At 37.4% G+C, this 27,664-nt stretch overlaps 1 protein-coding gene across 1 annotated transcript in view; it reads left to right on the top strand.

Annotated features, from left to right (window-relative positions):
- Folh1 (folate hydrolase 1) overlaps window positions 1–26,634 on the top strand; it is a 71,271-nt gene extending 44,637 nt beyond the window's left edge. Inside the window, exons 12-19 of the mRNA XM_070034806.1 lie at window positions 3,886–3,949; window positions 12,473–12,540; window positions 14,243–14,334; window positions 15,526–15,616; window positions 19,204–19,468; window positions 20,384–20,465; window positions 23,950–24,042; window positions 26,361–26,634. Coding sequence (XP_069890907.1) covers window positions 3,886–3,949; window positions 12,473–12,540; window positions 14,243–14,334; window positions 15,526–15,616; window positions 19,204–19,468; window positions 20,384–20,465; window positions 23,950–24,042; window positions 26,361–26,550 — 945 coding nt within the window. The 3' untranslated portion in view covers window positions 26,551–26,634. The remainder of the gene's footprint in view (window positions 1–3,885; window positions 3,950–12,472; window positions 12,541–14,242; window positions 14,335–15,525; window positions 15,617–19,203; window positions 19,469–20,383; window positions 20,466–23,949; window positions 24,043–26,360) is intronic.
- The last annotated feature ends 1,030 nt before the right edge of the window (window positions 26,635–27,664 follow it).

Below are 27,664 nucleotides of genomic sequence, written 5' to 3'. Positions count from 1 at the left end.
CAGGAACTTTTCTTTTTCTTAATATTTTATTTTATTTTATTTGTGAACATACTGTACAGAGGGGTTACAATTACATGGGCAGGATAATGCATACATTTCTTACCAAGCATTGCAGCCTCCTCCTTTGTTTACCCTTCACCTCCCTTCCCAGCCTCCCCTTTCCCCCCCCACCCAATTCTTCTCCTCCCTCCCCCCCACCGACATTGTAGAGCTCGTTTTTGACATGACAATTTGTACTTCTCATTGTTGCAACAGGTTCACCTGAATCCTTAAATGACTTGTTTTTCCCCATCTCCTCCACAAGTTATACTGACATCAAATATAGTGAAAGCAGGGGTTATACTGTGGGTGAGGGACATACAAATCAACAAAGAAATAATCTTATAAATGCGTTAGAAACACATGCATGAAAGAAAAAAAACATTAAAATACATATCTAAGGGTTCATTTTCCAGACATCACATTATCTGACCTTTTCCGCTTGACTCATACATATACTAGATATTGCAAATAAGGGAAACCATGGGACCTGTGTTTCTTTGGGCCTGGCTTACTTCACTTAATATAATTTTTTCCAAGTTTTTCCATTTCCTAACAAATGGGGCAATGTCATTCTTTCTGATGGAGGCATAGAATTCCATTGTGTATATATACCACATTTTCTTGATCCATTCATCTACTGAGGGGCATCTGGGTTGGTTCCATATCTTAGCTATGGTAAATAATGCTGCAATAAACATAGTTGTTCTGGTAGCTTTAGTGTGGTCTTTTTTGTAAACATTTGGGTAAATGCCCAAAAGTGGGATTGCTGGGTCATAGGGGAGCTCAATGTGAAGTCTTTTGAGGAACCTCCATACTGCTTTCCAAAGTGGTTTACATTCCCACCAACAATGAAGTAAGGTTCCCTTCTGTCCACATCCCCTCCAGCATCTGTTGTTGTTAGAGTTCTTGATTTTTGCCATTCTAACTGGAGTGAGGTGGTATCTCAATGTTGTTTTGATTTGCATTTCTTTTATGGCTAGGGATGTTGATCATTTCTTCATGTGTCTATTGGCCATCCTTCTTTCTTCTTCAGAGAAGTTTCTCTTTAAGTCTTCAACCCTGCCTGGCTTTGAACTGTGATGCTCAGATCTGTTTCTTTAGTAGGTAGGATTACAGGTGTGAACCACTAGCATTCAGCAATCTATTCTATATTAAACAATGTGAAATCCAAGTAGAAATCCCGTACTGAGTGTTTACAAAGTTCTCTTGAAACATATTTTATCTGCATGGGTTGTTGGATTTTTGAAGAAGAATTAATTTCTAGTAAATATGTCCAATGTTAATATTTACACCATTAACTTTTGGTCATGCTGTACTTATTTGGCTCCTATTACACTCCAGAAATTACATAAAATGAATACTCATAAACAATTAAAACATTATAAAGACTTCCTTCCCTCACTCTCTTCTTTCTTTCCTTCCTTCCTTCCTTCCTCCTTCCTTCCTTCCATCTTTTCTCCCCACCTTCCTTCTTTTCTTTCTTTTTTTCCTTTTTCTTTGTTTTGGTAGTACCATTGTTTCTACTTGGAACTTGCAATTGCTAAAGAGGCACTCTCTCACTGGAACCATACTCTGAGCCCCTTTTGCTTTAATTAACTGCATTTTTTTGTCTTTTCTTTTTTGGTACTAGGGGATTGAGCCCAGAATGTTGTAATTGCAAGACAAGCACTTGGCCACTGAGCTACATCCCAGCCCCCTTTTGCTTTAATTAAGGCCAAACTAAGATACTTATATTTATGTTCCAGTGTTGCTGTGTGATGGCAGGTATATACCACTACACCAGATTTTTAATTGAGATGGAGTTTGGCCAACTTTTTGCCCAGGCAGGCCTTTAATGTTGATTGCCTTGTACATTATTCAGATAAAGCTTTTACAAGAAAGATTTATGTTGATGTCAGAAAAAGCTGAAGTTGTATGTGTGCACATATGCACGTTCATGTGCACGTGCACCAGGGCCTAACTACTGTCCCTGAGCTTTTTTTGCTCAAGACTAGCATTTGAGTCACAATTCCACATTTGTTTTTTTTTTTTAGTAGTTTATTGGAGATGAGAATCTTATGGACTTTCCTGCCTAGGCCAGCTTCAAACTGTAATCCTCAGATCTCGGCCTCCTAAGTAGCTAAGATTACAGTCATAAGCCACCAGTGCCTACGAAAATCTGAATCTTATTGGAGGATGATTTGTTTCAAATTATATTATCATTATGATGATGATGATGATCCTCATCAAAATTAAGTTTTTGCTTACAATGTTGCTCAGGTTTGCCTTAAATATTTGATCTTCCCATTTCATCCTTCACAGTGCTGATATTACAGAATTATGCCATCATATATATATATATATATATATATATATATATGCTTTTCAAATTTTTATGTTATAATCAACGATGCCTTTGGAGATGCAGTCTACATTGATAGCAATACTGAGTAATGTCTTATTAGTTCTAAAACTGTGCAGGGATTACTGCCTACCACTAGGTGGCGCCATCCCACAGAAGAACGTGACCGAAGGGCTTCATACATGCCTGCCTTGATAAAATTTCCATCCCAGGACTGAAGTAGTTTATTCCCTATGAATCAGGCAGCATTCTGTTAAATAGTGAGATATTTGTGAGAGTATCTCCTCTGGAAAATGTAAGAGGTAATGTTTGCTTTAGGACAAACTACATTATAGTTAAGAAGTTAACTTTTTTGTTGTTGTTGTTGGTTGTGGGGCTTGAACTCTGGGCCTGGGTGCTGTCCCTCAGCTCTTCAGCTCAAGGCTAGCACTCTACCACTTGAGCCTCATCCCCACTTCCAGCTTTTTCTGCTTATGTGTTTCCTCATGCATGCAAGGCAAGCACTCTACCACTGAGCCACCTTTCCAACCCCAATTAACTCTATTTCTATATGTAGATGGTTAACTGCTATATGTAGATGGTTAACAAGTTTCACTTGTTTCTCACTATTAACCTCATTGAATTTTTTTTTCAAATGAACACTCGTGAAAATTTCAGGTTTGTGGCTATCATAGGCCAGCTTAATTCAGAAATCTACATTCAGTAGAAGTCTATGTGTCTTTTTATGGGTACAGAGTAGGAAGTTTTGACTTATAGTAAGCCTATCTTATTAATGAATTTATTGGGCATGGTTTTGACCAAGCATGAGCAAAACCAATTTTTTTTTAAATTAGCAGAACTTCCAAAAACCAAAAAAATTAAAATTCCAGGAGCCAGTGGCTTATGCCTAGCTACTCAGGAGGCTGAGATCTAAGGACTGAAATTTGAAGCTAGGCCAGACAGAAATGAATGTGAGAATTTTATCTTTTTGACCAACAGAAAGCTGGAAGTGGAGCTCTGGTCCAAGTGGTAGTGTGCTAGCCTTAAGTGGAACAAATTTAGTTCAAGCTCCAGTACTGGCACATTTTAAAGCATTTCTGTGCAGGCATTTTGTAGCTCAGGTGATATTACAGAAGTTCTCATTCGCACTGTGTTATCATCACTTGTGTTTAAGTCATTGTGTGATCTGCTGTTTTCTTGCCCTTAATTTTGCGAAAATCTGCTTTTCTCCAAAAGACATCATTGTCCAAACACCAATGGAGAAAGTGAATGTGCGTAACTGAAGTGATAAAGTGAAAATGTGAGATTTGTTGAGAGGATGTTGGAGCTATTACAGGAAACAGGGACTCAAGCATGGAACCCTGTCCAGAGCCTAAGCAAGGCCTCCCTTCACCTTAGGGTCCTAGGAACAGTGTACTGGGGGAGACGAATTGACCTTGGGGTCCTGGGAACCACACACTGGAGGAGATGAAAGCTCTACTACATGCATATGTAGTGTTGTTTCTTATTGTTTGTTGTTACAGGAGAATTCCAGGATCCTTCAAGAACGTGGCGTGGCCTATATTAATGCTGATTCGTCTATAGAAGGTGAATATTGTTGACTCCTAAGACAAGATCTGATTTACTAGAGGCAGAAATTTTACTGATAAAGTTTATCCTAACACAGAACCAAGCCATTCACATGCTGTGATTAGGGAATCTGAAGCTGGTTCTTTTTGTCATTTTTTTTTTTATCCCTGGGGAGACTCAGAGGCTAAGATCCCAGATTCTTGGTATTTTTATCAAAGAATTCAACACACACACACACACACACACACACACACACAAACATACATACACACAAATTTGGTAAAGCAAGGAGTTTATTAGAGAGGGAAAGTACACCATTAAAGAAAACAGCTTTCTGTAGTTGATAGCTCAAGAGTGAACTCATGGCTCCAGATCTCAACTGTGGTACCCATAGGTGGGAAGAGTACATGGTAATGAAGAGCAATTGGTCTTAGAGAGATGAGGCATCATGACCTGACAGATGTGTTTTATTTGCAAGCAATCTATGCAAGTTCATGGTCACCATCTCATAATTTCAAGTATATGGGTAAGAGGCATGAAGCGGTAAGCAGGGATTTCTTGAAAAGGCCAGATGAAGACATGGAAATTTCTGCTGTGCAAATGCCTCAATTTGCTTAGTCCAGGATGAGTTTTTCCACCCCTCTGGAGAAGTTCTAAGTTTAAACTGAGCACTAATTACCCACCATGAATTGTGGTATGAGATGTACTGGAGGGAGATAGGGTGGTGAGGTGTTTTATAGGGCATAGCTAGGAGAAGGGTTGATTTCTTCACATTCTTTCCTGTAGCTATCCTGCCCGGAGTTCTGTGTTTGATCTTGATCTTCAGATCTTAGCCAGTTGAATAGCTAGGATTATAATAAGCCACCACAAAATCACTGCTTTCCAAGATGATCTAGCAGATATCAGGATGTGCTTCTAAGTAAGCACGAGGTTGTACTGATGCACATTGAGGGTCGATTTCCAGGGGAAGCAAACAATCCACAACACTGCACTCCAACCTTATGGATCTTTCTGATTATTTTTTTATGCTGGCACTGTGGCTTGAATTCAGTTTTTCAGTCAAGGCTGATTCTACCACTTGAGCTACATGTCTACTTCTAGCTTTCTACTGATTACTTGTAGAAAACAGGCTCAAAGATTTGTCCATCTCTGCCAGTTTAAAATCATAATATTCAGATGTCAGCCTCCCTAGTAGCTAGGATTACAGGTCTGAGTCACTGGCACAGTCTTAGCATCACTTACTAATGTAAGTTGAGCATGACAGTGGTTGAGACCTAACACCTTGAGGGAGTTACATGGAGTTTTACATTTCTCCTTTGTTCATGTGTCTGATCTCTTTGTCTTGCAGTTAGTTTATATGGTTCATGTAAATTCTTTCTCATCCCAGAGAAAGAGGACAGCTTTTCATGTCAGATTGTCTGAGTTTATTCCTGGCTTAGTAACATCCACCTGTTTGACTTTTTGTATCTGAACTTTCTTATCTCTTGTCAATGCTCACATTAATATGGGCAAAATCCCAGACCTATACCTTGCACAGTGAATGTCCAAAAGTATTAATAATTATTATTCCTACATAGGTTATTATTGTTACTCCTATGCAAATTATTTTTATTTCTACAATTATTATTATTGGTACTCCTGTAAAGATTCTTCTATGTAGGTCACATCCTTATCTCCAGTTAACCAGCAAAGAGCAGGAAGTAGAGGTGTGGCTCAAGTGGTAGAGCACCAGGCCTGAGTGAAAAAGCTAAGGAACATATTTTAGCTGTGGTAAATAATGCTACAATAAACAGTCGTGCTGGTAGCTTTAGTGTGGTCTTTTTTGTGAACATTTGGGTAAATGCCCAAAAGTGGAATTGCTGGGTCATAGGGGAGCTCTCTGTGGAATCTTTTGAGGAACCTCCACACTGCTTTCCAAAGTGGTTGAACAAGTTTACACTTCCACCAACAATGCAGTAAGGTTCCCTTCTGTCCACATCCCCTCCAGCATCTGTTGTAGAGTTCTTGATTATAGCCATTCTAACTGGGGTGAGGTGGTATCTCAATGTTGTTTTGATTTGCATTTCTTTTATGGCTAGAGATGTTGAGCATTTCTTCATGTGTCTATTGGCCATCCTTCTTTCTTCTTCAGAGAAGTTTCTTTTTAAGTCTTTAGCCCACTTATTTATTGGGCAGTTGTTTCTTTGAAGATTTGTTATTGGGGGATTTAATTTTTTGAGTTCCAGGTATATTTTAGATATGAGACTCTTGTCTGTTGCATTATTTACTATAACTAAGGAACCAACTCTCACTAGATGAATGGATCAAGAAAATGTGGTACATGTACACAATGGAACTCTATGCCTCCATCAGAAAAAATGACATTGTCCCATTTTTTAGGAAATGGAAAAACTTGGAAAAATTATATTAAGTGAAGTAAGCCAGGCCCAAAGAAACATAGGTCCCATGGTTTCCCTTATTTGCAATAACTAGTATATGTCTGAGTCAAGCAGAAAAGGTCAGATAAGTTGATGTTAGGGAGATGAACCCTAAGATATGTATTCAAATGGGTTTTTCTTTCATGCGATTGTTTCTAACACATTTTATAAGATTATTTCTTTGTTGCTTTGTATATCCCTCCCCCACAGTATAACCCCTGTTTTCACTGTATTTGATGTTGGTATAATTTGTGGAGGGGAAGGGAAAAAACAAATCATTTAAATAGGGATACGGGTAGACCCATTGCAACAATGAGATGTACAAGTCATTATGTCAAAAAACGAACTTTACAACTTTGGTGGGGGGGAGGAGGATTGGGTGGGGAGGGCAGGAGAAGGATGGGAAGGAATGGGAAGGGGAAACAAAGGAGGAGGCTACAATGCTTGATAAGAAATGTACTCATTATCTTGCCCATGTAATTGTAACCCTCTGTACAGTAGTTTCACAAAAAAAAGCTAACCAGTGTCCAGGTTCTGAGTTCAAGTCTTCATACCAGCATGCACGTACACACACACACACACACACACACACACACACACACACACACACACACACACACACACACACACACACACACACACACACACACCCCACATACACACAGGGTTTAACTGATTTCATCCCTCTGACTGAATTTGTTGTGTCTTCACAAGTTTCAGGGTCTAAACAGAGTACATATGATAATACTACACATTAGGGATACTTACCTTACCTTTTGTGTGTGTGCTAGTCCTTGAACTCAGGGCCTGTGTGCTATCTCTGAACTTTTGTGCTCAAGATTAGCATGCTACTACTTGAGCCACAGCTCTAGTTCTGGCTTTTTTTCTGAAGAATCTCACAGACTTCCCTTTCCCAGATGGCTTGGTGCCACAATCCTCAGATCTTAGCTTCCTGAGTAGTTAAGATGACATGCAGTGAGCCACAGGTACCAGCTTAAAGTTTTTGTTAAATGTTAATTCCCCGAATAATATAATAAATTCTCCATGTCAATTTAAAGTATGAAATTTACAAATGAAGTAAAACCTGCAAACAAATGACTTTTAAGCTTAATCCTGCTTCCAAAGGTGCATTCTGAGTTTGGAGTGTTTCTATCACATTATATTCAATTCAGTGCACACATAGTACCAACACTATAAAACAACTGTCTTAATTGCTTTATATCCAAATGTTTATTTAGTGAACTGTCCTTTTACAAAATTAGTTTATTATGTGTTGCCTGCAAGAGGGAACTGTGACTTGAGAACTTAAGTAACTCTCCCATGGTCATGAAGCTGAGAGGTTAAAGCTCTGTGTGTCAATCTTGCCCTGTTATTACTTCATAATGATTTTTGAGATTGTACTACATCTAAATAGTTCTGCAACTTGTCTTTTCCTTCAGCAATGTATTTTATAAAATTTTCAATAGGGTCTATATACAGTCATGTATAGTAAAAAAGTTAAAAATCCATGCAAACTATGTTTCTTTGACTCTGGCTTACTTTGCTTAATTTAACTTTTTCCAAGTCTTTCAATTTTCTTAACAAATGGTACAATATCATTCTTTCTGATGGATGAATAGAATTCCATTGTGCATATATGCCACATTTTCTTGACCCATTCATCTACTGAGGGGCATCTGGGTTGATTCCATATCTTGGCTATGGAAAACAAAGTTGCAATGGACATGGTTAAGAGAAGATAGATCTAGATAGCCCCAGATATATCTCCAAATTGTTTTTTTTTTTAATACCAAATGGAGGCTAGCTTATCTACTTCCTGGTTTCACTTCTGAGTCTTGACATTTTTTTTTTTTTTTTTGGTCCGGTCGTGGGGCCTGAACTCTGGGCCTGAGCGCTGTCCCTCAGCTCTTCAGCTCAAGGCTAGCGCTCTACCTCTTGAGCCACAGCTCCACTTCCTGCTTTTTTCTTTTTGCTTATGTGGTGCTGAGGAATCGAACCCAGGGCTTCATGCATGCAAGGCAAGCACTCTACCACTGAGCCACCTTCCCAGCCCTTGACATTTTTTTTTAAAGTAAGTTTTTTTTTATTGTAAAAATACTGTGCAGAGGGGTTACAGTTACATGTAATGGGCCAACCTGTATTCCTATTTATTTGTTTAAATTAATGTAATTTCCTCACCTCCTCTTCTGTCTATATTCTGCCTCATTTTGCCCTTAAATGATTTTAGTTTGTTATAATCTTAAAAAGAGTATATAAGGTTCACAGTCTGTTCTCTCTAGTTGTTTGATGCTGAAAATAGACTGTTAAGAGGGAACCAAATAGACTGGAAAGAGGGAACCAAAAATCTTCATTTTGGAGCCAGGCACTTGTAATACTAGTTACTCTGGAGCTGAGATGGGAGGTGATTCTAAGATAAACCACATGACTTTCTATCTCCAATTAACTACCAAAAAGCTGGCAGCAAAGTGGAGCTATGACTCAAGTGGCAGAATATTAGCCTTGGGCACAAAAGCTTAGCAACAGTGCCCAGACCCCAAGTTCAAGCCCCACAACTAGCACCCAAAACAAAACAAAAACACAAAAGTACTGGAAGTGGTACTGTGGCTCTAGTGGTAGAGAGCCAGCCTTGAGTGAAAAAGCTAAAGACAGCATCTAAGCCAGCACAAAAAAATTCTGTAAATTAATTTTTGTATCTAATTTAGGAGATGATACAGGAAATTCAGTTAGCAGGAATAGGCCTCTGGACCAGGAATTGACTAGGATCAGATGACATCAAGTTATTCTTTGAGGAACCTGTTTTTGTTTTAAGATCTTAAGAAAAGTAAGTTTTATTTTTGAGATATAAATTCAAATGTGACAGCATATAATTGTTTTGAAAAATAAGGTTTAGCAGAATTTTTCCTACCTTTGAATAAGAATTTTTAATATTATAACTTGTCTTTTAGTTACATATAGAATAAAAGGATTAACTAAAATCTGGGACTTGTAGGAATAGGGTAGATACTGGTAATCCTTAAATTTTGAATGGTTTTTTGCTGTTTTTCCTGGCTGTCTCACTAAGGGGCTATCCGTACCCCAAGACTAGAAATACTTTGAGATAAATTGTGAGCTGTTTTCCTTGAGGAGGTCATAGATGTTATGAAGGTCTTTTCTTTTTCCCAGGCAAGAGTCAGTTCCCTTTTAGAGTAACAAGTGACCTAGGGATTTTACCTTTTTGATGCATAATCTGTTTCTTTTGTGGAAAGGTCTAGATGGAGATCTTCTGCAGATCTCAGCCTCCCAAGTAGCTAAGGTTACAGGCAAGAACTAGACTATGCAATAGGCTTAGAATCTGGCATTCTGCATTGAACTGGAGAAAACTCTTATTTTGGCTATTTTTAGCATCAAATTTAATGTTGTCCCATGCAACAATAAACCCAAGATGACAATAACTGTAAAAAAGTACTTGCTAGAATTTCTTTTTTCATGAATTTGATCATAAATGCCTTAGAGAAGGATCCAAAGTGTAGATGATAAAATTATACGAGCCATAGTTAAAAATTTTCAAAAAGTGGTTTAGAAGTTTTGTTATTTCCTGTGCATGTGGCATTTTAGGATAATAATTATGGCTAACAGTGTTACACCATCATTAACAAGTTCCTTGTTACAATTGGAAACATGTACACATCACTGACTTATGTGAATGGTATAAATATACCTTAAATATATTATAAAAGTTATGAGGGTTTCTCTATGTGATCAAAAATTTCAAAATTGTCAAAATTTTGTAATGGTCAAGATTTAATGCACTCATGGTACAACACCAAATTCTATGCCTTAGAATATTTTGCTTTGAAAATGGGAGTGTGACTCAAATGGTAGAATGCCAGCCTTGTGCAAAAAAATCTTATGACAATGTAAGGCCCTGAATTCAAGTCCCAGCTTAGACACTTTTTTCTCTGTTTCTAAAAAAAAATGACTTGAAGGAAAGCTAGTTTTCCCTTTACGTTTTTTTAGAAAATGAATATAAGCCTTCTTTTCTGATAATTTTATTAGTTCTCAAAGGAAACTAAGGTCTAACTAATCAGAGTTAATTTAAATATTTCAATATTTCTTTATCATATATAAAATTTTCTTATATTAAATGATTAAAATGTTATACCCTACTACAAACATGTACACTATGTGTCTAAGCTTTATTTAAATGTTCTACAAAAATTTACAAGGTTAGTGTACAAGATTACTATCTGTAATGTGACCTGCAAATACCCTGTTTCATATATATATATATATATATATATATATATATATATATATATATATATATATATATGCTATAGTATTATATATAATGAATAAGTATAAAATATATATTATGTATTATATACACATAATCTATAATGTGTAATAGTATATATAATAGTATATTATATATTATGTAGATAATTATATACTTATATAATATATGCTATGTATTACATATATAATATAACATATATATATAATATATATCTGGACATTATTGTATTTGGGTTCATTTTTACTCTGCCTAACTAAAAAAATTAAATCTCTGGTTTTTGCTAGTGCTGCGCACCTACTATACCTAATAAGAAATTCTAAAATTCAGTTCAAACATAAAGGCTAAATTATGTGTAGGTATAACATCATGTACCTGCTGTTAGTTGTTGCTGGCTGTGTTTCCTAGTTTGTATAGAATTTTATCAATTTACATTTTTACAAGAACCCTGCTGCTTTAAAATTGAATTTGCTATATATACATTTTATTCTAGATGACATTTAGGATTGTGTTTTATTATTGTTTTATTTGTAGTAATTGCATTTGAACTCAGATGTTGAGCCGTGTTCCTCAAGCCCTTTTTTCTTTTATTATTTTTTTTGGATAAGGTTTGTCTTCATGTATTTATTTTTTGATTGGGGCCAGCCTCCAGTTGAGATCTTCTACAGTCTCCCAAGTAGCCTGGATTACAAGCATGCACCAAAACACTCCACTCAGGATGTTTCTTTTTACAACTAGTTTCATTAGTCTAGGATAGCTTAAAACTCTTTTAAAACTAATCTAGCCTAGCGTGAAAAATCCCATCTTCCTGCCTGCATCTCCTCACTTTTGGGATTACAGGTGTACTTTCCCAATGCCTGACATTTTTCTTTTCTTGTGTGCCAGTCTTGCTACTTGAACTCAGGTCCTGGGCACTGTTCTTGAGCATTTTTGCTCAAGGCTACCATTCTACAGCTTGAGCCTTAGCTCTACTTCCAGATTTTTAATTTCTTTTCTTTTCCTTCCTTCCTTTTTTTTTTTTTTTTAAGGTAGCTCATGGACTTTCCAACCCTGGCTGGCTTTGAACAGTGATCCTCAGATCTCAGCCTCTTGAATACCTTGGATTACAGGCATAAGCCATAGGTTCCTGGCCTAAACATGGAATTTTTTTCTTTATTTACTTATTTATTGCTGTTCTTGGGGTTTGAACTTGAGGCCTGAGCATTGTCCCTGAGCTTCTTGTTCTTCAAGGTTTGGTCTATAATACTTGAGCCATAGCTCCATAGCTCTTTGGGTAGTTTAGTGGAGATACAAGTCTCACAGACTTTCATGCCCAAGGTGGCTTCAAATCATGATCCTCATATCTCAGCCTCCTAAGTATCTAGGAATAGAATCATGAGCCACCAACGCCAGGCTTAAACATTGGTTTTAAAAGATAATTTGGGGGCTAGGAACGTGGCTTACTGGTAGAGTGCTTGCCTGGCATGCATGAAGTCCTGGGTTTGATTCCTCAGTATCACATAAATGGAAAAAGGTGCAAGTGCCAGGCACTGGTGGCTCACGTCTATAATCTTAGCTACTCAGGAGGCTGAGATCTGAGGCTTGCAGTTCAAAGCCAGCCCAGGCAGGAAAGTCTGTGAGACTCTTATCTCCAATAAACCACCAGAAAACTGGAAGTGGTGCTGTGTCTCAAGTGGTAGAGTAATAGCCTTGAGAAAAAGAAGCTTGGGGACAGTGCCCAGGCCCTGAGTTCAAGCTCCTGGACTGGCAAAAAAAAAAAAAAAAAGAAAAAGAAAAAGATAATTTTGTTTAGAGTGCTTATTGTGGTCTTGGAGTAAAAGAATAACAACAAAAAATATTATCTTTCAGGAAACTACACTCTAAGAGTTGATTGTACACCACTGATGTACAGCTTAGTATATAATCTAACAAAAGAGGTAAAAAATAATTATATTTTTTTTCTTTTGGGGGGTGGGTGCAGCTGATCTGGGGGCTTGACCTGAGGGCCCGAACACTGTCTATGAGCTTTTTTACTCAAGGCTAGTGCTCTACCACTTGAGCCAATGCTCCACTCCTGGTTTTTCTTGGAGATTAATTGGAGTTAAGAGTCTCTTGGACTCTTTGAACAGCTATCCTCAGATCTCAGCCTCCATAGTAGCTAGATGATCGTATTAGCTACCACAGGTACATAACTAACAATGTCTTTTTTAGTTGCTTATGTTGAACATTGATGTTAGTAATTCACCTTTGCTCCATACAACAGATTTTGGCTTTCTAGAGTATTATTTCTAACAAACTGACTACATATACTTCTTTATTTCTCCCTACACTCACTCCTGTAGGTCAAACCTTGGGTAGCATTACATTTACTATCTCCAATTAGCAAATGAGGGAATGGAGCTCAAAGAACATTACAAAGTTCTATAATTTAAACATTAGTTGACCGAGAGTTGCTACTATGATTTTTCTTAATTTTATTACTGGTTTATAGTCCACAGTAGGAGCTAAAGATTCTAAATGATTGTGAGACTATTACTGACCAGAACAGGACTAAGATGTTTCCAGTACTTGGGTACTGAGTTTGGGAGGTGGGGTCTCATGTGGGTGGCACCTATTTCAACTGAGTTGATGTCATCATCACAGAAAAGAATTTAAGGATAAGTTCTAGTTAGACAAGGAGTTTAAGTTTTATTAAACAAAGCAGAAAAGAAGACCGTAAAACACATCCCAGGAGCCTGGAGACATGGGCACATATGAAGAGCTAAGTCCCTGGTAAGACAAGACTCTCCACATTAGAATCTAGAGTCCTTTTCTCTGTGCATGCAAGACGCATTTTGACCATGTGGTCTGTTAGTTATTTGCTGTGACAGCATTCTTCTAATAACTACATCTACGAACTGGTAAGTTTAGTATTTCTAGAAACCAAGTCTCCCTAATTGACAGATGATACATATTTTTGAGAAATATATTAATATTTCCTAATTTTAAGACCAGAAAATCCATCTTTATGTGATTTTATTTTCCTTCAACACACATGGTTTCCTTTTATACAAGAATGAGTTTTGCCAGTTATTTTTCTTTAAGAGGGACTTTGGAGAAATCATTAGCTCAAAGCTGAAAGAAAGCTCCATTAACATCTATAATCTAATGGGGAGAAGGAGACTTCAGATTACTATGAAAACTGTGCTTATTCTTGACCCCCTGGATCTTGGTTTTTATCCTTGAGATCCCTAATCTAGCCTGCTTCAATACAGCATGCATAAACGCAACAAATCATTTTGGACAGGGACTAGGTGAGATCTCATAACTCCCATTCTAACCTTTAACTCTGGTCCACTGGTCCCATTACTTTTCTTTTTTTCCTCTCTTTTCTGTCCTTTCTTTAATTTTTTTCTCTTTTCATGTGTATACTGTGCTCTCCCTTAGCTTTGTCACTCTTCTACCATCTGGAGATGGAACCTAAAGCCTCTAGAATTCTAGGCAAGCTAACACTTAGCTACCCTTTCAGCCTGGGATCTTAGTAACAACTATACAGAGATTGCATGCCTTGTTTGCTACTCATTCCCTAGTGAATGGACATTGAATTTGAATGCATCTTCACTTGTAAGTGTGCTTTTATCTTACATTTAATTTGAATAGCTACAAAGCCCTGATGAAGACTTTGAAGGCAAGTCTCTTTATGAGAGCTGGAGTAAAAAGAGCCCTTCACCTGAGTTCAGTGGTATGCCCAGGTCAGCAAATAACCCAACTTTTTCTCCAAATTTGATTGTTATGTGAGATTGTTTTGGAAGTAAAATGTACTTTTCTTTCAATCATTATTAAAATTTGTAATTTCTCTAAAATATGATAAAAGAAATATGTATATTTAGGCTTATTAATAACTTATTACTATGTGTTTTGAAAGTAAGTCTGTTGACACTAAACATGATTCTCATTAGAATAGATGATATGAGTATACAGTACATTTTTTAAAGGTTTTAGTCAAGATCACAGTAGGGCTGGGTGGTTTAGGTGGAATGCTTGCCTAGCATGCATGAAGTCCTGGGTTTGATTCCTCAGTACCACATAAACAGAAAGAGCCAGAAGTGGTGCTGTGGTTCAAGTGATAGAGTGCTAGCCTTGGGCAAAAAGAAGCTCAGGGACAGTGCTCTGGCCCTGAGTTCAAGCCCCAGGACTGGCACAAAAAAAAAAGAGAAATCAGTAGTTTACTCATACTTCTGTCAGGTTGTCACCCTCTATCTATTCTTTACCAATCATGCAGTTAATATATGTATTGTTTTCCCTAATAATCATAAGCATCACATCAGCCTTGGTATGCCTTTGCAAGCAAGGGAAGAAAAATAAAATTCTAAGTTGTATGTGAATAATAGGAATAACGCTGGTATTGGTGCTTGAATTCAGAGCCTGGATATCTGTCCCTTTTAGCTTTCTTGGTCAAGGTATGCATTCAAACACTTGAGCCATAGATTCACTTTTGGGTTTTCTGGTGGTTAATTTGAGAAATATTTCCACAGTCCTCAGATCTCAGCCTCCTGTGATCAGAAGTTGTAAGCCACTGGTGCCTGGTCACTTCTGGCTGGTTAAGTAGATGGGAGAATCACAGACTTTCCTGCCAGCATTTGCTTTGATCTGTGATCCTCAGATCTCAGCTGCCTGAGTAGCCAAGATTATAGGCATTAAACCACTGACTTCTGCCACACCTTCAAGAATCTTTAAAGAAAAAAAAACTGACTTGGGAAATATCACCCTAAGAATAGTCTTACAGAAGTCAATATTTTGTGATCAGAACCCTAGCATTTTTTGTTGAATGACAAAAGGCTATCAAATTTATAATAGTAAGAATGGAGTTAGTTTAGTTGATCTTTAATCTGAATTTAATGGAAAAAAATTCTGAAATAATTTTGTTATTTTATCCTTCAAAGGATTAGCAAGCTGGGGTCTGGAAATGATTTTGAAGTATTTTTCCAAAGACTTGGAATTGCTTCAGGCAGAGCACGGTATACTAAAAACTGGGTAAGTGTCAACAGAAGTTTTTAATACTTTGTACAATTTTGACTTCAAAAGGTGGCTTGAACCTGAGAGGAGTAGAAGAACTTGAAAGCAAAGGAAAAAAAAAAAAGTTGATGGACATTTCTTGCCTCTTGTGTTCTGAGCTGTGTAATAAGTGCCACCGACCCTAATACGCCTATCTGTGAAGTATATTTTCTATTTTATTTGCAGGTGGAACATTCACTCAGTCACTCATTTTTGTTTTGTTTTGTTTTTGCCAGTCCTAGGGCTTGAACTCAGGGCCTGGGTGCTGTCCTTGAGCTTTTGTTCTCAAAGTTAGTACTCTACCACTTTGAGCCACAGATCCATTTCCAGCTTTTTAGTAGTTAATCTTGCCTGAGCTGGTTTTGAACCATGATCCCCAGACCTTAGCGTTCTAAGTAGCTAGGATTACAAATGTGAGTCACTAACACCTGGTTAATCACTGGCTTTTTTTTTTTTTTTTGGTCAGTCATGGGGTTGAAACTCAGAGTCTAGGTGCTGTCCCTCAGCTCTTCAGCTCAAGGCTAGCACTTTACCATGAGCCACAGTGCCATTTTCAGCTTTCTAGTGCTTTATTGGAGATAAGAACCTCACAGATTTTTCTGCCTAGGCTGGCTTTGAACCATGATCCTCAGATCTCAGTCTCCTGAGTAACTAGGCTTACAGATGTGGGCCACTGGCTCCTGGCTTGATTTTTTTTTAATTTATAAAATTATCCTTAAGTAGCTGTACACAGGAATTTTAATTTGCTATATTAGTTTATAAGTATAATGCATTTTGATCAGTGTCACTCTTTCCATCATTCTCCCTCACCTGATGCAATGTTACCCATCTCCTCATTTAGTCACTGAAGTTAAAAATATAGGAATTGTCTTTGGATCTTTTCTTCTCATTCTCATTCACAATCCATATCAAACTGCAGATATTTGGAATTTCATTTGTATAGTATGGTTCTAATCATTAAGTAAATAACAAATCATTAGACAATAGTGAAAATGTAGAAGTCACATCCCATTTTATTACAGATTTTTATGCAGGTTTAATTTTTATCAAAGTAACAAGTATATGACTTATAAAATCTCAACTAGTTGCTTAAATGTTCATAATGAAAAAACAATGGCTTCTTATCTCATTTTCATATTCATTCTAACCTTATATTTGTTTACCAAATTAAAAGCGTTAGTTTTATTGTGTTCTAATATCTACCTCCAAGTTTATGAATAATAATAGCTTCTTTCCTACTACTTTTTCATTTTTCAGTTTTTCCTTAAGGAAAAAATTCTGGTACTTGCTACAATTTAAGAGACAATTTAAGCCAGGCGCTGGTGGCTCATACCTATAATAATACTAGCTCCTTAGGAGGCTGAGATCTGAGGATAGTGGTTCAAAGCCAGCCTGGGCAGAAAAATCTGTAAGACTATTATCTCCAATAAACCACTCAGAAAAATCTGGAAATGGCTCTGTGGCTCAAGTGGTAGAGCACTAGCCTTGAACACAAAGAGGCTCAGCAACAGCGCCCAGGCCTTGAGTTCAAGCCCCAGGAGCTTGAAAAGAGAGAGAGACAGAGAGACAGAGAGAAAGAGAATTTATTTGCTGCATGTAGGGCTATTAGAGTAGAACAGGACATTGGACTTAACTTCATATTCCTGTTAATCTCAAATCCCCAACCAGGTACTGGTGTCTCTCTCCTAAATCCTAGATACTCAAGAGGCTGTGAACTTAAGATCACAGTTCAAAGCCAACCTGGGAAGACAAACCTGAGAGATTCTTATCTCTAGCTAATCAGCAAAAAGCTACAAGTAGAGCTGGTATGATTCAAGTGGTAGACTATCAGCTTTGAGCAAAAAAGCTAAAGGACAGCAATTAAAGTCCTAAATTCAAGCCCCAGAACCAGCACAAATAAAAGAAAATCTGTAAAGACAGCTGGCAATGCACAGCAAATAACTTTCCTCTTGGGTTAGCTCTTCTTATTAGACAGGAAATATTTAATATCTTACTATTGGATTCAAGATTAGTCAGTGCTACATGGTGATGATGATAAGAAGAAATATTAATGTTATCTATATTTTACTTACATAAAAAAAAACTTCCAGCAAGAAAGGTCAAGTGACCAGCTAAAATTTTTGGCAATGAGCTGTGAAGCTTGAAGTGAAACTCTATCAGGCTAACTATAGTCTCAGTCCCTTCAATACACTACTATTTTATATCAGTAGTAAAAATAAGCAACTTGAGTGGATGTGGTGGTACATGCTTGTAATCATTTGAGTCCAGAATTTCTAAAGTATACTAAATCGATTAGATGTCCACAGTAAGTTCAGCATCAATACAATGACCTTCCAGGAGCAGGGGACTAGCAGATTGCCTAGCAAGAAGTAGACAAGTTCAGGTGGGAAAAACAAGCACCTTGAAAAAATAATAGGACATAAATCAACCATTAAAAGCTTGAAAAGTGGGGCTGGGAAGGTGACTCAGTGGTAGAGTGCTTGCCTTGCAAGCATGAGGCCCTGGGTTTGATTCCTTAGCACCACATAAATAGAAAAAGCCAGAAGTGGCACTGTGGCTCAAGTGGCAGAGCGCTAGCCTTGAGCTGAAGAGCTGAGGGACAGCGCCCAGGCCCAGAGCTCAGGCCCCACGACCGACCCCCCCCCAAAAAAAAAAAAAGCTTGAAAAGTCTTTTTTTTCCTTGACTTTTACATATGCTTTTGGCTTTCCTTATGCCTTGCATACGTCCCTCCAATCTCCATAGTGAGATTGTTAGATTCATTTAGATTTTAGATTCATTACCAAAACCTTTACAGCCAAGACTGTCCATTCTTCTATTCACTGTCTTCATGGAAGACACAGCTTTACTTTTGGCTCTTTGATAGTTACAGAGAAGAATCTCACAGGACTAGACACCAGTAGCTCATGCCTGTAATTCAGCTATACAGGAGGGTGAGATCTGAAGATGATGTTTTAAAGCCATCCTGGGCAGGAAAATCTATGAGACTCTTATCTCCAATTAAGCACCAAAAAAGCTGAAAGTAGAGCTTTGGCTCAAGTGGTAGAGCACTATGTTTGAGCAAAAGAAGCTCAGACCTTGAGTTCACATCCCCAGGCTGGGTGCACGCGCATGCATGCACACACACACACATACACACACACACACACACACACACACACACACACACACACACACACACACACACACACACACACACACACACACACACACACACACACACTAAAGGATCTCAGACTTTCTGCCTTGGCTGCCTTCAATCCTCAGATCTCAGCTACCTGAGATTTCAGCTACAGGTGTGAGCTACCAGTGAGCTACTGGTGCTCAGCTTGACATCTTTCATAAGTATCTCCTTTTGAGGAATGTTTTGATAACTTTGTTTATGTCATGTACATCTATTATAATTGACACAAATACTATGCTGTTACCCCTTGACTAAGAAGATCTCTGAAGTTCATAAGTAATGTTCTTTATTACTCATCAGGTATTCTTACTAATGCTAATAATGAGAATCATCCTATCAATCTTATTATCTTACAGGTGATATTTCAATTTTTTTCTTCCATAGGAAACTAACAAATTCAGCAGCTATCCACTATATCATAGTGTCTATGAGACGTATGAGTTGGTGGAAAAATTTTATGATCCCACATTTAAATATCACCTCACAGTGGCTCAGGTTCGAGGAGGACTGGTGTTTGCACTGGCCAATTCTATCCTGCTCCCATTTGACTGTGAAAATTATGCTGTAGCTTTGAAAATGTATGCTGACAAAATCTACAACATCTCAATGAAATATCCACAAGAGATGAAGATGTACCACGTATCATTTGGTATGGTAATTTAAAAAATATATTGATATATTGTTTGTATCAAATGGCCTTTGGAAAGTCATTATTTTTGTATTACCATTAATTTCTGAAATGCAGTGACCTACAGGGTGTGTGTGTATGTGTGCTTGCTGGTACTGTGGCTTGAACTCATAGTCTTGTACTGCTTTTTAGCTTTTTAGTGCTCTAATGCTCTAACACTTGAGCTTTCCTTCACTTCTCTTTTGATGGTTAGTTGGTGATAAATATCTTAGATTTGTGTCTGAGCTGGTTTTGAACTGATGATCCTCAGATCTCCGCCACCTGAGTAACTAGTATTGTAGATGTAAGCCTCAGCTGGCTTTCAGCGCCCTATCTAAGTCATCATTCATATTGTTCTTTTGTCAGATCAAATATTGCGTTATGGTTCAACCTAAGTGTATTTTCCTTTCCATGGATGATCACATCTCATAATGCACAAATATAAATAACTGTTAAAGCACATAAGAGGGTTTTTTCTCTGTTGTTCACTTTTTTTCTTTTTTTTTTTTTGTTGGTCATGGGGCTTGAACTCTGGGCCTGCGCACTATTCCCTCAGCTCTTCAGCTCAAGGCGAGCATTCTACCACTTGTGCCACAGTGACACTTTTGGCTTTTGTTTATATGGTACTGAGGAATCAAATCCAGGGCCTCATACATGAGAGGCAATCACTCTACCACTGAGCCACCTTCCCAGCCCCCATTCATATTTTTTGACCTATAAAACAATGTCACTAGAAATTATGTTCTTTTGCTTGCTTTTTTGTGTATTTTATTTATGGATTCTGGATGTGTTGCTAGTATCAAACTCCTGCCTCAGCCACATTACAGGCATGTACAATATCACCTGGATTAGAAATTATATTTTTCAACCTTTTGATCATTTCCATTTCCATTTCAGATTCGCTGTTTTCTGCTGTTGAGAATTTTACAGAAGTTGCTTCTCAGTTCAGCAAAAGACTTCAAGACATAGACAAAAGCAAGTATGTACTACGTTTATTTATGTATGTAATAGACACAATTGGAAGGAATTACTCTTTTTTTGTCAGTCATGGGGCTTGAATTCAGATCATGGGCACTGTCTGTACATTTTTGGGCTCTACCACTTTCAACCACAGAGGAGACAAAATCCTCAGGGACTTTCCTGCCCAGGCTGGCTTCAAACTTCCTTCCTCAAATCTCAGTCTCCTGAGTGGCTAAGATTATAGGCATGAACTACCAGTATCTAGATCACCTGGGCAGTCTTGATACATGTGGATTTCGTTCTTTCACTTCTGGACCAGCTTTCGGTCTCCATTTGCCTTTCTTCCTCCCACTACAGTCTACATCACAGACTCTTTTACATTATTGTCATTCATTTTGTAATATGTGTTAATTGTTCAAAAGGGTTAAACAAAGTGAATACATTCTCACAAACTTAAATTTTATCTTTAATATGCTATGTAAAATTCTGAAACACCAGTATTTAATGTAGTCAATTCTAAATAACTCAACTAAATAACTCTCAACTAAAATGTTAAAATCTGAAGAAAAAATACTTCTTCCTTTTATTTTATTTTGTACTGGATCTGGGGTTTAAACCTGAAGCCTTTTGTTCTCCCTTAGCTTTACAGTTAAGATGCATACTCTACCACTTGAATCACAACTCCATTTCCAGCTATTTGCTAGATATTGGAGATAACAGCCTTGTGGATTTGTCTACCTGAGCAGCCAGGATTATAGGAGTGATCCACTAGCTCCTAGTGAACACTTTATTGTTTATCCTATCCTTCTTGAATCCATGCTTTGGCCATTAAGGGACACAGGCTGTTGGCTCTGTGATACCTTTAATCTCACACTGTAACTAGCCTGAATACCTGTTTATAATACTGTTCCTCCTTCTAGAGGCAGCATACTCCAAGAGTGAAAAGATGCTGTTTACTTTGCTTCAAAGTGTACCCTATACTATATAAGGAACATTTGAGGGCTCTGAGTGGTAGTCACAACATGATGGGAGGTGGGACTGAGCAGGGGAGGGAGAGAGAAAAAGAGAGGGAGAGGAAGCAGACATATGGTTACCAGAATATACATACACACACACACACACACACACACACACACACACGTAAGTATATATATTCACATGGATATACATATACACATAAATGTATATGTATAATGTGGATATACATACAAATACATATATATGTATGTACATATATATGAATATATCCACATGAATTCTTGTATTTGTTGTAATGTTTTGTGAACTTGATTCAGAAATCTTAATTTCTCACTATAATTACCTTTTGATTGTCTCTTTTGCTTAGGTTGAGTTACTAACATGTAAAGTCTAAGCCTGTTTTTCACTATCACAAAAATGAGTTCACAGTACTGAACAATTAGATGTCACTGCTAGCTCAAATTTAAATGACAGGGCTTCAGTTATTCCTATCTTCCTATTGTCATCAGAGTGCTGGTATGAGGATCATATTGACCTTTCAATGCTCTCTCAAATTTCCTATTTATAAACTTGGGCAAGTTGAAAGCTCTGAGTCTTAGTTATGTAATGAAATTATTACTCTGCCCAACTTGTAAGATTAAGATAACATTGTAATGGGGCAACTCTGGCTCATGACTGTAATCCTAGCTACTTAGGAGTCTGAGATCTCAGGATTGAGGTTTGGACAGCTTGGGCTGTCTTTTGAGACTCTGCCTTGAGACTCTTATCTCCAATTAAACACGAAAAAAGCCAGAAGTAGAGGTGTGGCTCATGAGGTAGAGCACTAACCTGGAGCACAAAATCAGCTGAATTCAAGACCCAGAACTGACATAAACACAAAAATGGCACTTTGTTAGCATTCAGAGCACTAAGTGAACACTAAATGCTAGCTGTTATTACTTAAGGTAACATAAAAATTGAGAGCTAATTAAATAAATAAATAATGCAATTATTCCTTATTGTAATGATTATTGCTCACTAAATTATGACATTTATTACATTAAGTGTAATAACTCATTGTTGTATTACTTAGGGTTCGTTAACAAATTTTTTTATTGTACTGAGTCATTCTTATAAACAAATAATAACCTCAGCACTATCTTTTAGAATATGAGCTCCATGTTAGTGTTTGATACCTAGCTAGCATTTCAATAGGTTTTAAGTGTGTGTGTGTGTGTGTGTGTGTGTGTGTGTGTGTGTGTGTGTGTAGTTGTGTGCATGCGCACACACACATGTGCGCACCAGTCCTGTGGTTTGAACTCAAGGCCTGAGTGTCATCCCTGTGCTTCTTTTGGTCAAGGCTACCACTTGAGTCACTGCTCCATTTCTGGCTTTTAAATATATATAATTTATTGGAGATAAGAGTCTCATGGACTTTCCTGCTCAGTCTGGCTTTGAACCATGATCCTCAATTCTCAGCCTCCTAAGTAGCTAAGATTACAGGTATGAGCCAGTGACTCCCAGCTAATTTCAATTGTTTAAAAAAAACGAAGCAAACACTTTCTTGTGTTTGTGATAGGTTTATATCTAATAATAAGAGAGTTAGTTGGGTGGTTACCAATCTGTATGGAACACCAGTTATACCAGTTATGAGGGAGGTTGAAATCCAGAAGATAATGGCTTAAGGTCAGCTAGGGCATACATGCAAAAACTCTTCTCTCTCAATTAATAGCTAGTCATGGCAGCCCACGTGTATCATACCAGCTACATCAGAAAATATAAAATAGGTAGATCATGGTACACACAGAGGCCCAGGCAAAAAGTAAGACTTCAGAATAACCATTGGGGGAAAAAGTGGGGTAGTATGGCTCAGTGTAAGGTTCTGAGTTCAAGTTAGTAACAGCCTGGACAGCCATTAGCTCACTCCTGTAATTCTAGCTACTCTGAGGATTGCAGGTTGAAGCTAGCAAAGACTGAAAGTCTTAACTTCTATTAACCACCCAAATGCTAGCTAGAAGTGTGTGGCTCAAGTGGTAGAATGCTAATCTTGAGCACAAAAGCTTAGGAACTGTCCCTATTCCTTAAGCCCAAGCCCAGTGCTGGCATACACAAAAAAAGCTAGTACCATCAAGAAAAAAAAAAAAACTTACTGTTTGTTGTTACCTGGTAACTGTATAATTTACCAGGCACCCTACTTACATTAATACATGATCTTACTTCAATATTGATAATACTTCTGTATGCAGACTATTATAACCCCTGAACTGAAAACTTTTTGCAATTATATACCTCAGTTTTTCAATTAAGTATTTTATTGAACATACAGATTATTACCGTTTTTTTCCACTGGCATTAGTCAACTGAAATAGAGTTTTATGAGCATTAGCAGAATAATCTTACAAGTTTTTAAAATGTGATAATAATATATGTTATTTCATGATATACATATGATTTAAAAATAACAATGAGTTTCATTTAAAATCTTTTATTTGCTAGTGAGAATATATACTTTCATGATGATATAACTATGTCAATTTTCTTTTTAGCCCAATATTATTGAGAATTGTGAATGATCAACTGATGTTTTTGGAACGTGCATTCATTGATCCTTTAGGGTTACCAGACAGGCCTTTTTACAGGTAAGAAAAAATATGACTCCTTGCTCTCATGTGACTTTTATAGGTTCTTCTAAACTGTGGAAAATATTATAGTTGATTTCTTGCCTGTAAATAGTATTATTCATTTTGTGTATTTTCAAAATACATTTCAAAATACATGTAAAGAATGATAAATATTTGATATTTTAATATAATATGATTGTTATATTTTTCTAATTTTTCTATTGTAGTTGTAAAAGAATATGTTTATTTTGGGAAATTTAGAAGGTTCAGAGAGAACATACATGAAAAATTTCCTAAGCTAGTAGCTGGTAGCTCTCTCCTCAGAATGCTGAAATCTGAGGGTTACAGTCACAGCTCAAAGCCAGCCTGGGCAGACAAATTCAAGAGACTTTTTTTTTTTATCATGGGCCTTGAACTCTGGGCCTGAGCACTGTCTCTTGGGTCTTCCAGCTCAAGGCTAGTGCTCTATCATTTGAGTATAGCACCACTTCCGGTTTTCTGGTGGCTTATTGGAGATAAGAGTTTCACAGACTTTCCTGCCCTGGTTGGCTTTGAACCACGATCCTCAGATCTCAACCTCCTGAGTAGCTAGTATTACATGTGTGAGCCACCATTACCTGGCAATTCAAGAGACTTATATCTCCAATTAGAAGGAGAGGTAGAGCTTAATGGTAGAGTGCCATCCTCAAATGAAAAAAACTAAGAAAAAGCACAAGTCCTGAGTTCAAGCCCTAATCCCATCGGCCAAATACTGAATTGTTTATTGTATCTTTGTACATATATATTCCTATCTTAAATATATTTGTCTTTATGCATTCATATAGCATCAAGTCAATGCAATGTGCATAAATTTATTTACTTATATAACATTGACATTTAAAGCTTTTTATTATTTATTGTAAAGATACTGTACAGAGGGGTTACAGTTACATGAGTAAGGTAATGAGTACATTAAGGTTTTGTCCCCTATTTTTAAATAATTGCAAGTGCTCTATTACTGAGCTACCTTTCCAGATCTTTCTCTTAAGTTTTGACAAATGTGCTTATTTCTAATAAATACCATGGGCACTAGATTGAACCTACTAGGTATTGAAGAATGAGTTAGATAATGAGACAGCCAAAAAATAGCACTATCTTTCCATGTAGAGATTATCAAAAATCATCCTTGAGAGTAAGGGCATCATCTGAACAGGTTGACTAGTTGCCAGGGCAACATGCTTGCAATTCATTTTTGCCTGTTTACTATGAAGCTCCTCTTCTAGAACCAGTATAGGAACTAACTTAGCTCCAACAATGGCACAGTCTTCCACCTAGATCATGTGAAATATTATAAAATTGTCAAATGATTGTTGATGCTTTAGGTTCAGCATTCTAGTATGTTTGTGTGGCTTCTAAAGTGGAGAAAAAGCCCATATAGAATAGGTTGGCAAGTGACAAATGGGACTAAAGCATTACAGTAGGACTGAATTTCAGAGGGTATTTAGGTATAGTCAAAGTCAGCCCTTCTTTTCAGCAAACATTGAGACAAATAATTTAGCCATTTAAATGATCAGATCTCAAGGCAGGCACAGGTTGCTCACACCTATAATCCTAGCTACTTAGGACGCTGAGATCTGAAATCATTGTTTGAAGCCAGCCCTGGCAGAAAAATCCATGAGACTCTTATCCCTAAAAGCAGAAGGGGAGCTGTGGCTCAAAGTGGTAGAGTACTAGCCTTGAGCACAAAAGCTCAGGGACAGTGCCCAGCCCCTGAGTACAAACACTGCCCATGACAGACAAGAAAATATCAATTTTATAGGGTTGTTTCAATAATAATATTTGTAAGTAATTCTTTTTTATTAAGCCTGTTCCATTCTAGGTAATGTTTTTGTTGTTGTTGCTATTGTTTCATCTCTGAATCATTTTGAATTATCTATTTAAAGTAAAAATGTGGCCAAGCTCTAGGGGCTCATGCCTATACTTCTAGCAGCAACTCAGGAGACTGAAATCTCAGGATTTCAGGAAAAGTCCATGAGGTTCTTTTTCCAGCTAAACACAAAAATGCCAGAAGTGGATCTGTGGCTCAAGTAATACTAGAGTGCCAGCCTAAGTGAAAGAGCTAAGGAACGGTCCCCAGACCCCAGCCTAAGCTGCAACACTGGCCCTCCCCCCAATAAAGTGAAAATATGTATTCCCACACATATTTCACATTCCAGTCTTTGACAGTTACTGAATTTGGAAGGTCAATTGACAAACCAAATTAGATCTGTGCAGCCAGCCTAACATTGTATTGTGCTCTTTTTTCCTCTTGCATATTATTTGTGCAGCTAACATTGAGCAAACTATTTTATCAACAGGCATATCATCTATGCTCCAAGCAGCCACAACAAGTATGCAGGAGAGTCATTCCCAGGAATTTACGATGCTCTGTTTGATATTAACAGCAAAGCAGATCCTTCCAAGGCCTGGAGAGAAGTAAAGAGACAGATTTCCATTGCAGCCTTCACAGTACAGGCTGCAGCAGGGACTTTGAGAGAAGTAGCCTGAAAGGATTTTCAGAGAATCCTCTGTAGTGATTTAGGATGGTGTATGGATGTAATGATAAACTAAAAATAAAAGCTGTAAATTGTGTCTGTTTGTGTGTGAATGTGCTAGTGTATGCATATATATGTATGTACATATATGTTTATGTTTTACATATATACATATCCTTCTCTAAAGGTTCTAAAAGAAAAGTGGAAAATTTATATTCCATAATTGTAGAGTGTTATTCCAAACTTGAAATTTTGAATTCAGTATTAATTTATGGAGAATAGTTTAATATACTAAACTTACTTGTTACTGTCAGGAACCAAGTCTAACACAGCACTTTCAGACCTGTGCATCTCATTGAAAAACCTGTTTTGTCATGGAATTCAATGGAGATAATGCACACAGCTGCTCTTCACAGAGGTCTAAGTCCTTCTTGGACAAACAAAGGTAAGAGGGTCACTTCTTGCCATACTTGTTTGGAAATTCTGATCTCATCTTGGCAATCCTAAAATCTCAGCCTCCTGAGTTGCTAGGATTCCAGGCATGAGCTACTGGAGCCCAGACATGTTTCTCACAGATGTCACTGCTCCATATTATAAAGGATAGATCTACCTTTATTGTGTTTGTTATGGTACTGAAATTTGAACTTGGAGCCTCATGCTCTTACTTGGCTTTTTCACGCCAGGCTGGAGCTCTACCAGTTGAGACCCAGCTTCACTTATGGCTTTTTCTGGTAATTGCAGATAAAAGTCCCATGGACTTTCTGCCCAGGCTGACTTCTAACTACTGTTCTGAGCTCTCAGCCTCTTGAGTATCTAGGATTAAAGCTCTGAGCCACCAATGCCCAGTAGATAGCTACTCTTTTAAGTTAAGAAACATCTCATACATGTATATATATATACATATATGAAATTATGTATACATATGTATGTGTGTGTATATATATATATATAATTAATTAAATGGACATAACTGATAACCACATTAAGGAAGGTCCATTTCTAATAGTTTTGCACCCCTCTTATGAAGAACAGAAATAAAGACAAGTTTGGAGCAGAGATCCAAAGACTGGGAAATGGCACACACAACAAAATGCAACCAATCATGTCATTTTTTCTGCTGGAGACCA

The sequence above is a fragment of the Dipodomys merriami genome, unplaced genomic scaffold, assembly GCF_024711535.1.
Source record: "Dipodomys merriami isolate MVZ:Mamm:240054 unplaced genomic scaffold, mDipMer1.0.p SCAF_25, whole genome shotgun sequence".
Taxonomy (NCBI): domain Eukaryota; kingdom Metazoa; phylum Chordata; class Mammalia; order Rodentia; family Heteromyidae; genus Dipodomys; species Dipodomys merriami.
The sequence above is the reverse complement of the archived record's forward strand: the minus strand, read 5'-3'. Positions and strand labels throughout refer to the sequence as shown.